Source organism: Lissotriton helveticus, chromosome 7 (assembly GCF_964261635.1).
Source record: "Lissotriton helveticus chromosome 7, aLisHel1.1, whole genome shotgun sequence".
Classification (NCBI taxonomy): Eukaryota; Metazoa; Chordata; class Amphibia; order Caudata; family Salamandridae; genus Lissotriton; species Lissotriton helveticus.
The window spans coordinates 1,391,330,839-1,391,343,230 of NC_136068.1; the positions used below are offsets into that span (position 1 = coordinate 1,391,330,839).

The 12,392-nt window shown below is 40.9% G+C and overlaps 1 protein-coding gene across 6 annotated transcripts in view; it reads left to right on the plus strand.

Annotated features, from left to right (window-relative positions):
• WDR45B (WD repeat domain 45B) overlaps positions 1-12,392 on the plus strand; it is an 830,957-nt gene that overhangs the window by 378,625 nt on the left and 439,940 nt on the right. For all 6 annotated transcript variants that reach the window (XM_078654716.1, XM_078654712.1, XM_078654713.1 and 3 more), the window contains 2 exons: positions 4,440-4,527; positions 4,776-4,870. In XM_078654716.1, the coding sequence (XP_078510842.1) occupies positions 4,440-4,527; positions 4,776-4,870 (183 nt within the window). The remainder of the gene's footprint in view (positions 1-4,439; positions 4,528-4,775; positions 4,871-12,392) is intronic.

Genomic DNA, 12,392 nt, shown 5'->3' on the forward strand with positions numbered 1-12,392 from the left:
TTTCTAAGCCATATGATATTTAAAATTGATAAAATAGATACATACATATATACATTTGACTAATCGTACTCAACTGGTGCTTCTAACCACGCCTACCCCAGTGTACCTGACCTAAGCCTAATACGTGGGCGGGAGTAGATAAGTAGCAGTTTAAGTTAAGTTTGTTTTGCCAAGTGACTGACTCAAGAATTCTCTGCAAGGGGTTGTTCAGTTCTGTACCTGAGATCTAGAATGGTTGAGGGTTGGTATCTCTCGTCTCTGGTCTTGATATTCCAGCTGCCTGCGAGGGCTGCTTGGAAGCGCCGGAGCTGGATTTCTCGGCAGGAGAAAAACAGCGTCTCGTTCTCAGCGCGTCAGGAAGGCGGGGCAGCGCGTGTGGGCTTCGCTCTCTGCTGGGCTCCTCAGCACGTCTCGCTGCTCCGATCTCGTCACCACCGCATGTGTTTGCGTAAGGCAATGTCGGTAATATTTATACCTGTAAGGTGTCGAGATTGACGTAAGGATGGACATGGATTCGTCAATAAGGATGTCATACGAACGAGTTTGTTCGCACATTCTTTTGCTGAAGTTCTCGGTGAAATCAAAACAATGGCCGCAGGGATTTTCCCAGGTTGTCATAGGTTTGATTTGTTTTGAGAACTCCGTATGCCTTATCAGGGGCTGGAGGAATAGTGCTTGTCTAATTAGATGGCATGCGTTATTACCTAATCAGATAACACGTTTCTGTGCCGTGGTGTGGCTTAATCAGATAACGGTTTTTTGCACCGTGGGTCGGCTGCTAGTTAAGTATTAACCAGAACAGGGCCGGGAATAGGGGAATCGATACAGAACCTATAGGAATACATCACAATGTGTGCAGCCTGTCCATTGTTGCGGAGCCTTGGCCCCACCTTATCCAAGGGTAACCCCACCATTTGATGTCTGTGACTGCCGCGCCTCCGGTTCGTTGGCCGCTGCTGCGGTTTCATCATGCCTGCATCCTGTAAATAAAGGAGTGCCTGTCCACCCACACTGTTCTGGGCCGGGCCCCTGTTTGGGCAACACAAAAATATGTCCATCAGTTGTTTGGCTGTGGCGAGCCTTCTGCCATTTTACAATAGATGGGGGTCTTACGTATGTTTTGTATGTATTGGAGCGCCACCTGCCCACTTCTTTGATGCTGGCTGAGGGTAACACGTATTGTGCCACTGTCGTGGCCACCCTCCTTCCTAAATGAGTGGGACCCAAATGAGGAGGGGATTATATCTATTATACTGTCTTGCTGTGCTGGGTGTGAGAACTTGTTCAATTAGTAAGAACAGGTTTGTTCTGCCAACTCCCACAATTGCTCAGGAAAAGATGTAATTCTCAGCTAGGCGTCCGGTGCTAGCCTTCTGAACTTGCCTGTCTGAGAACGAGAGAGCGAATCTGCCAATGAGTTTTGTATCCCTGGGCATGCCCTGCCCTAATGTCAAAGGTTCCCCTCGAGCTGCAGCCTAGTCATGCACCTCATCAGTCTCAGTATATCAAGGCAGGTGGCCGTGCCCCTGTTTATATATAGCCTGTACCCCCTCCCATGTTGTCAGACCATAGCATGATCTTCAAATCCCCCTGCCTCACTTTGTGCACTGTCATGGCTACCACTATGGGGAATAACTTGAGAAATGTGATATTGCCGGTGATGCCTAGCTCATGCCATCTCCCGGGCCACTGCTTGGCGCACTACTCCTTTCCCAGTATTGCCCCAAAACCTTGGCTGCCAGCTGCATCCGTGAGTAGGGCTATCTGCTTGGCCATGATCCAACCATTCTGCCATATGAGGAGTCCATTAAACTGGGTCAAGAAGGAATCCCGCATGGCTAAGTCCTTTCTGACTCAGTCCCCAGCCAGACGTGATGGTGCTTCTCCTGTAGACAACAGGATGTGGGAGCACACCGCTGACCTGTCAGGCAAGGTTCGCCCCTGGCATTCTGGTAAATGCAGTCTCTTGTAGCTCGCTCTGATATTTTCGAGTATTTCGCCAAGGTTGGCGCCGATAGTGCTGATCTCTAGACACGTGTTTCTGGTTTATTATCCGTCATCCGTAGAGAATACAGTCTTTTTTTGGGGGTTTGCTGAGTAGGCTGCCAAACATTATATCAGGTCCGGTACCTCTCACTGACGCACAGTTGCTTCATCCTCGAGGTCGTCAGCTCAATGACTCATGGGAGTACTTTAAATAGACAACAGGATGTGGGAGCACACCGCTGACCTCTCAGGCAAGGTTCGCCCCTGGCATTCTGGTAAATGCAGTCTCTTGTAGCTCGCTCCGATATTTTCGAGTATTTCGCCAATGTTGGCGCAGATAGTGCTGATCTCTAGACACGTGTTTCTGGTTTATTAACCGTCATCAGTAGAGAATACAGTCTTTATTTTGGGGTTTGCTGAGTAGGCAACACATGTCTAGAGATATACAGCAATGTCTGCACCAACTTTGGTGAAAAACTCCACCTAATTTTGAAGTAAGTTTGAACTGTGTACTGCATTTACCAGGATGCAAAGGGGCGAACTGTGCTGGGACTGTGAGGCAGTGTGCTCCCAACCCCCATTCTGTTTAAAAGGCTCCCTTGAGCTAGCAAGCTGACAAGCTTTGGAGATGCACCTGTGTGCCTGTGAGTGGTACTGTGACCTGAGAGGAACGTGGCAGCATTTCCAGCAACCCCAGATGATTTTTCTTAGCTCTCTAATACTGCTGCTCTCTACTGAAGACGGGTTCAACCCAGAAACACGTGTCTAGAGATATACAGCAATGTCTGCACCAACTTTGGTGAAAATCTCCAGCTAATTTTGAAGTAAGTTTGAACTGTGTACTGCATTTACCAAGATGCAAAGGGGCAAACTGTGCTGGGACTGTGAGGCAGTGTGCTCCCAACCCCCATTCTGTTTAAAAGGCTCCCTTGAGCCAGCAAGCTGACGAGCTTTGGTGATGCACCTGTGTGCCTGTGAGTGGTACTGTGACCTGAGAGGAACTTGGCAGCATTTCCAGCAACCCCAGATGATTTTTCTTTGCTCTCTAATACTGCTGCTCTCTACTGAAGACGGGCTAAACCCAGAAACACAAGTCTAGAGATATACAGCAATGTCTGCACCAACTTTGGTGTAAAACTCCAGCTAATTTTGAAGTAAGGTTGAACTGTGTACTGCATTTACCAGGATGCAAACAGGCGAACTGTGCTGGGACTGTGAGGCTGTGTGCTCCCAACCCCCATTCTGTTTAAAAGGCTCCCTTGAGCCAGCAAGCTGATGAGCTTTGGAGATGCACCTGTAAGTGGTACTGTGGCCTGAGAGGAACTTGGCAGCATTTCCAGCAACCCCAGATGATTTTTTCTTTGCTCTCTAATACTGCTGCTCTCTACTGAAGACGGGCTCAACCAGTAAACACGTGTCTAGAGATATACAGCAATGTCTGCACCAACTTTGGTGAAAAACTCCAGCTAATTTTGAAGTAAGTTTGAACTGTGTACTGCATTTACCACGATGCAAAGGGGCGAACTGTGCTGGGACTGTGAGGCAGTGTGCTCCCAACCCCCATTCTGTTTAAAAGGCTCCCTTGAGCCAGCAAGCTGACGAGCTTTGGAGATGCACCTGTGTGCCTGTGAGTGGTACTGAGACCTGTGAGGAACTTGGCAGCATTTCCAGCAACCCCAGATGATTTTTCTTTGCTCTCTAATACTGCTGCTCTCTATTGAAGACGGGCTCAACCCAGAAACACGTGTCTAGAGATATACAGCAATGTCTGCACCAACTTTGGTGAAAAACTCCTGCTAATTTTGAAGTAAGTTTGAACTGTGTACTGCATTTACCAGGATGCAAAGGGGAGAACTGTGCTGGGACTGTGAGGCAGTGTGCTCCCAACCCCCATTCTGCTTCTCCTGTATGCCTGCGGTCAGTCTGGTCAGGCGCATTGCAAACACACGCCCTGCAGGTATGACCCTCGCCGCGAATTTAAGCTTGCCAATCGTTATTTGCAAATCTCTGATGTTTGCCTTTTCTTTACTGCACATTGCTCTGGTCTCCTCCCTTATTTCAGTGACCTGAGCTTCCGGCAGTCTGGATATGACAGCTACAGAATAATCTCAATACCCTGGAACACTAGCTTTGTGGCGAGGCCCACAGTCATTTCCGCCAGCAGGAGACCTCCCAAATCATGTACTCCCCTCTAAAAAGCCCTCAGTTTGTCCTTGCACTAAGATCACAGAACCTCATATTCTTCAATGTGGTCTGGCCAGGTGGGGATTTTTGGGGAAATTACTGATTTCCTAAACTAGTTTTACTGTCTATTTTCACGAGGCTGGCATGGCAGCCCTGTTTAGTTTCATAAGCTATCACTATGCTGCAGCTTCTGAAGGGTCAATTTTTTTTAACGTTCTGCTTGGATGTGTTTTTATTCTGTAATAACGTCCTCGTTCTTACTCTTTCAGTAATGATATGGGATGATTTGAAAAAGAAGACGGTCATAGAAATAGAATTTTCTACAGAAGTTAAAGCAGTGAAACTACGGCGAGACAGGTATGTTATGGACAGTAGATTTATGTAACTCCCTCATATATCAGACACCTTTATTATAAGATTACTGAAGCTTTGGAATTTTTAAAAGATAAATGTAATCCATTTTTGAATTCAATATAGTATGGGTATCTTCACTCGCTGAATCATGAGTTAACAATACTGGATTTGTTAAATTTACTTCCATGTTTTAGGTTCTTTCAGACTTTTCTGAGATTCTTCCTGACGATTTGCTCTCTCTATTATCCCAGGATCGTGGTGGTCCTCGACTCCATGATTAAAGTGTTCACGTTCACACACAACCCTCACCAGCTGCATGTCTTTGAAACCTGCTACAATCCAAAAGGTGAGTGGGGTTGCCTTCCCTTCCATCCCTTTGGAGAGCTCTGTCTACGATCAGGGAATTTCAGTTATTTACATGCTTCTGGTTGGGTAAACCTTGTTTGGTGTGGTTTTTGACAATTCAGCATTTCAAGGAGACAGGGTGGGCTTTCGGTCCAACTCTTTCAAGCATTGAAATTCTTCTACCTGTCTCTTGGCCAAGCCAATTTTAGTATTCATCTCCCACCTAATGCTATTGGCTATTTGAGTGTATCCTTCTGCCTTCTCTACACATTAAACTGCAAAAGGGACTACTTTACAACTAGGAAGAATGCAATAACATTTAACTGTTGTTTCTTGGTTGGTTGTAATGTACTTATTCTACATATATTGGCTCATTAAACTCAAGCCCATCAGTTTTGCCAGTGCTTGTTTGTGATGTGCATAACCAGTGCCTAATTTGTAAAAGAATAAATACCAGAACCCAAAGCTCTGCACAGAAACCTGTGGCTGGCGCTATTAGTTGTTAGCATGCTGAAGACCAAGACTATGTAGTTGTTGGGCTCGCACATGCGAGAACGCCTCTCAGGATCAGCGCAATGCAAAATATGGTCCAACTCTTGACATCCCCAATACCGATTAACATAAAGGTGTGGCGTTTAAGGGTGAACAAGAAGAGAAGGGGTATTGGGAAAGGAACAGCAAGGAGAGAGACCTGTAAGAAAATGAAAATAATTTTAAACACAGTAATCATAAATCTTACCCTGTCTTCTATCATGTAGTGACTATGATCAGTACCTATTCGCGTGTAGTAAAATCTCCTAGATGCAGTGTACAACCATCTGTGCAATATATGTGGCAAAGGGTTTCCATCATATGGCTGTAATTCTGAACTGAAAACAACAATGAGTGTGAGTCTTCCCATAGACATGGTTCGCAGGACTCGTGTATACATTTTTGTCCATACTTACTGCAACTGACATATGTACCACTAAACAAGGCATTTACGGCCATATGCATCAACCTATTTAGGAAGTGCAAACGGTGCGAATCGGTAAATTCGGCCGTTTGCGATTCCTTAATAAGTTTTTGGGATGCATCATACATTTTTGTGAAAATCGCTATTTTTAGCGATTTCCAAAAATGCGATTGCTTTTAAGGAATCGCACATTTGTGATTCCTTAAAAGCAATGCATGATTGTTTTTCAAATTGCGAATTAGCAATTAGGGGGTGCAAACTACCACGAGGTTGAACCTCGTGGTAATTTGCGAAAAGTTATGAAAATGCTCAAAAATGCATTTTTTAAACTTTCATGTTACAGACACACATGTCCTTAGGACATGTGTATGTGAAACATGCACTTTAAAATACATTTCAGGGGTGCAGGGGGGGGTCCTTTGGACCCCCCTCTGCACCCTTGGAATGCATTAACAAATTGCGAATCGCATTTTCAAATTCGCAATTTGTAAATGCCTTCCCATTGACTCCTATGGGCCTTTTGGCCCATAGGAATCAATGGGATTTGCGAAATAGCAATTAGGAATTCGTATAATATTTGCGATTCGGTAAAAATTGCGATTTTTACCGAATCTCTAATATTATGCGAATAAAATCATGCATCCCATTTTGCGATTCCTTATTTGCGATTCCCTAAAAATCGCAAATAAGGAATCGCAAAACCATACAATGATGCATGTGGCCGATACTTCTTACGCCTGAAATAAACTATAACATTCTCCTTAATAACTTGGTTTATAGAAATATTCAGTCCCAAACACAAAGTAAAGAGTATATAGTTCGAGCACAACAAGCAGCGTTGAGGTTAGATCTTGACCAGTTGCTGAGTAACGCCTTGTTAATCCAATAGTGTTTAGGAAATAGAACCCTTACTCAGTGAAACAAAATTGTTTTTTGAGCATGGTTCCCAAGAACACCAAATAATCCTCACTGGGGAGCAGGAGAGTCTTGAAAACAATAGAATTGAGCACATGCAAAGCCTTACATTTTTTTAGCACAAATGTTGGCAGGCTTTAAAGGAAGGCAAAACGATAATCCTAAACTCTCATCCGAGCGCTGACCTGGACAACAAGTTGCGTGCGGGCCAGCTCTAGGGCGGTGCGATCTGTGCCACCGCACTGGGCGCTGACTTGGGGTAGGGGTGATATTCTTGCAAGTATGTTATCATTTTAAAAGCACCTGCTGCCACGTTCCATTCAGGCATCAATTAATATGTCAAGATAACTCTTCGTCTTCCTGGAATGAGACCGGAGGTTTGTCTAGTGGAAGTTTTGGTAGCACAGAGGGTTAAAATGCCTGCTGCTAAGAACGTGTACCATGCAGATAACAAAGCATATAATGTAAATAGGTCAGTGAGTTACTGCTTCTGTAAGAGAGTGCCTTTTGTTACTTGTTGTTTATAAGTCAAAATCCTAATATAGAACATTGAACTAGAGTTGCATACAAAGTGCAAGGTATATGTTAGAGCTATATATTTTTTGCCCAGTCTTTCATTATCCAAATCTTGCCAAAAGGGTTCATTTGGGTAGAAAACCTTTCTTATTATTAAAGAAAACCCCTAACGATGGTGTTACGTTTTAAATTCTGAATTTGTGCTTTTCCACAATAAGCATTCTTAAACTATATTGCCTACCAGTATCAATGACGTCACTCCTACACTACACCTTGTAGTCCTGTCTGATGTAACCGTTCCTATACACTGATTTGTACACATATGATTGTCGCTGTGCAATGTGTGTGTGTGTGTGAGAGATGTTAAGTGTTCTAATACCTTACCATGTTATGAGTGGTGCTATAAAAACTAAATGAATCTGAGAGACAATGGTTATGGAGACTTGAGGAGCACTGGTAAAGGTTGCTAGTGAGGGAATCCGTGACACATGTAGTCATTGGGGGGCGCCGACAAACATTGTCGCCCAGGGCACCACCAGTGTTAAAGACGGCCCTGGTTGCGTGCATTTATGCCCTGTGAACACATGAAATCCCTTCGTCTGACGGGCATCAAATGATATGCAGAGAACACCTCAGCGTAGCTCGCGCTTTCGATAGACCACAGAAGAAAGTACATGCGGCATCAACAGGACAGAATCCTTTCCTACCTTGGAGCCATCGTCTTTGGCATTCAGCCATACTGGAAAGCACCCCGCTACCGGGGGCTCTGACACTGAATAAAACTGGAAGAAATGATCCTCTCCGAATCCCACAACAAGCTCCTCTGGTCACAAACCATGCGCCTCCAAACCACAGAACTGGAACGATAATTACTCATGGCAGCCGAATTGCAGGAGCCCTTCTTATCTCCAGCCTGACCATCAGCTGTAGTTCTGAAGGCATTAGCAACGAAAGAAACAAAATACATGTAAAGCATATGTGTATATACATATATCCAATGAAATCAGGAACCCATACTGAAGTATATATATGTCAGTCGTAACTCAGTGTTATTCAGCCATGGATGGGCAGACACATCATTTTCTCATTTCCTTATCTTATCTCTATCTCCCTTATCTCCCTTACTAAGGTTATGTTAAACTGTTCTTTTCCTTATTGCAGTCCTTCAGTTTCTTGCCATGACACATAGTCGTGCTGTATAAATTATTTCTTATCATAAGTGAGTTATCCACTCCTCTCCAGCGTTTAGCCCATTAGGAAACTTGGTCTGGAGTTCGGTAAAATATCTCGACTCCAGACGTTGTAACCTCTTCTCTCTATCTCCGCCCCTGATATAATTGGGAATACAGTCTAGACAGAAGAATTGTAGAAGTGTTCTGTTACTGTTATGGTGGCTGGCAAAATGGCGTGCTACAGGGTAATTCTCATCTCGGTTAGCAATTGCCCTTTGGTGTTCAAGCACCTGCATTTTGACTGCATTGACTGTACTGCCCAAGTAGCGGTAGCCACATGGGCATTCCAGACAGTACACTACATGTGTCGTGGTGCAACTCATAAATTTGGAGATCTTTTTACATGACCGGCACCCAGGGATCTGATACGTCAGAGTTCTCTTTCTGGAACTGCATGCTTTGCATTTCCCGCATGGGAATGAACCATGAAGGTTCTGCAAGCCCGAGACTGTTGTAGGTTTAGGGAAATTACTTTGTACCAAATGGTCTTTTATGGATCTTGATTTCCTGAAAGATATTTTAGGATAATCCTGAAGTTCTTTCCCCACCACACTATCAGATTTTAATATTTTCCAGTTTCTGCACAGTATAGTTCTTATTTTACTGGCTGCTGACGAATAACTAGTGATCAGTCTCAGGTCCCCTGTATCTTCTCTTGAACTGCATGTGTCTGTATCTCTCAGTAGGGTATGTCTTTCTTTTGCTTCAACTTTTTCCCTAGCCAACTGCAGAGTTTTTTGCGAGTAGCCTCTCGATTGGAATCGTTTTATACTATCACCAGCTGCCTTCTCATAATCTACTGTTTGTGAGCTATTCCTTTTAATTCGGAATAATTTCCCATAGGGTATACTTCTTAAAAGGGTCGCTGGATGGCTACTATGTCCATGTAACACAGAGTTCCTCGCCGTGATCTTTCGGTAGGTGTAGACAAAATATCGAGTTTTTTTATCGACTAGACATAATATCAAGTCAAAAATACAGAATAGACATAATATCGACTAGACATAATATAGACTACCAAAATATCGACTAGAAAATTTTAATATCGAATAGAATGGACATAATATCGAATCAAAAATATAGAATGGACATAATATCGACTAGACATAATATAGACAACAAAAATTTCGAATTTTAGGTAAGTTAATATTTATTTTTATTTTTTGTGTAATATAATTCTGTAGCGGGTTGTTTGTTTATAGGGGAATAGGGTGGGAAGTAATTTAATTATAATTAATTTAAATGTTATTTTATTTATTGTTATTTATTTAGAATTAATTGTTAATTAATTATTAATTGGTAATTAATTAAAATATAATTGGTAATTAATTTTAATTGATTAATTGATAATTTTTTAAATTTTAGTAATTTATTTTCTGTAGCGGGTTGTGGGTTTATAGGGGAATAGGGTGGGAAGTAATTTAATTATAACTAATTAAATATGTTAATAATTGGTATTTATTTTGAATTAATTTGATAAATAATTTATAATTATTAATTAATTGTTAATTGATAATTAATTGTAATTAATTTTTTGTTTTTGACAATTATGTGAATAATGTATTTTCTGTAGCGGGTTGTGGGTTTATGGGGAATAGGGTGGGAAGTAATTTAATGAAAATTAATTAAATATGTTAATTACAAAATTGATTTGTATTTATTTTGAATAAATTGTTAATTAATTTTTAATTGGTAATTAATTGTTAATTCATAATTAATTTTTATTAATTGATTAATTGATAATTATGTGAATAATATTTTTTTATTTTTAGTAGTGGGTTGTTGGTTTATAGGGGAATAGGGTGGGAAGTAATTTAATATAATTATTTAATCATGATAATTAAATAATTGGTATTTATTTTAAATAAGTAATTAATTTGTAATTGGTAATTAATTAATTATTAATTGGTAATTAAAATTTATTAATTAATGCATTTTTAATTATGTGATTTATATAAATTTATTTTCACTATAGTGGGGATATTAAAATTTACCCCTATGCTATCCAACGTTTTCCCTACTGTTGCACTGTCTGGAGTGGGAATAGTAATTTTTACCCCTACGCTATCCAATGCTTTCCCTACTGTTACAGTCACTGGAGTGGCAATAGTAATTTTTACCCTTACGCTATCCAACGGTTTCCCTACTGTTGCATTCGCTGGAGTGGGAATAGTAATTCTTACCCCTACGCTATCCAACGCTTTCCCTACTCTTGCACTCGCTGGAGTTGGAATAGTAATTTTTACCCCTACGCCATCCAATGCTTTTCCTACTGTTGCACTCTCTGGAGTGGGAATAGTAATTTTTACCCCTATGCTATCCAACGTTTTCCCTACTGTTGCACTCGCTGGAGTGGGAATAGTAATTTTTACCCCTACGCTATCCAACGCTTTCCCTACTGTTGCACTCGCTGGAGTTGGAATAGTAAGTTTTTACCCCTACGCCATCCAACTCTTTCCCTGCTGTTGCACTCTCTGGAGTGGGAAGAGTAATTTTGACCCCTACGCTATCCAACGCTTTCCCTACTGTTACACTCGCTGGAGTTGGAATAGTAATTTTTACCCCTACGCTATCCAACGCTTTCCCTACTGTTGCACTGTTTGGAGTGTGAATAGTAATTTTTATCCCTACGCTATCCAACGCTTTCCCTACTGTTGCACTCGCTGGAGTTGGAATACTAATTTTTACCCCTGCGCTATCCAACGCTTTCCCTACTGTTGCAATATTTGGAGTGTGAATAGTAATTTTTACCCCTATGCTATCCAACACTTTCCCTACTTTTGCACTCGCTGGAGTGGGAATAATAATTTTTACCCCTTCTCTATCCAACACTTATAACTAATTAAACATGTTAATTAATAATTGGTATTTATTTTGAATTAATTTGATAAATAATTTATAATTATTAATTAATTGTTAATTGATAATGAATTTTAATTAAAAAAAATTTTTGGACAATTATGTATTTTCTGTAGCGGGTTGTGGGTTTATAGGGGAATAGGGTGGGAAGTAATTGAATGAAAATTAATTAAATATGTTAATTAAAAAATTGATTTGTATTTATTTTGAATAAATTGTTAATTAATTTTTAATTGGTAATTAATTGTTAATTCATAATTAATTTTTATTAATTGATAATTATGTGAATAATATATTTTTATTTTTAGTAGCGGGTTGTTGGTTTATAGGGGAATAGGGTGGGAAGTAATTTAATATAATTAATTAATCATGATAATTAAATAATTGGTATTTATTTTAAATAAGTAATTAATTTGTAATTGGTAATTAATTAATTATTAATTGGTAATTAAAATTTATTAATTAATGCATTTTTAATTATGTGATTTATATAAATTTATTTTCACTATAGTGGGGATATTAAAATTTACCCCTATGGTATCCAACGTTTTCCCTACTGTTGCACTGTCTGGAGTGGCAATAGTAATTTTTACCCTTACGCTATCCAACGGTTTCCCTACTGTTGCATTCGCTGGAGTGGGAATAGTAATTCTTACCCCTACGCTATCCAACGCTTTCCCTACTCTTGCACTCGCTGGAGTTGGAATAGTAATTTTTACCCCTACGCCATCCAATGCTTTTCCTACTGTTGCACTCTCTGGAGTGGGAATAGTAATTTTTACCCCTACGCTATCCAACGTTTTCCCTACTGTTGCACTCGCTGGAGTGGGAATAGTAATTTTTACCCCTACGCTATCCAACGCTTTCCCTACTGTTGCACTCGCTGGAGTTGGAATAGTAAGTTTTTACCCCTACGCCATCCAACTCTTTCCCTACTGTTGCACTCTCTGGAGTGGGAAGAGTAATTTTGACCCCTACGCTATCCAACGCTTTCCCTACTGTTACACTCGCTGGAGTTGGAATAGTAATTTTTACCCCTACGCTAT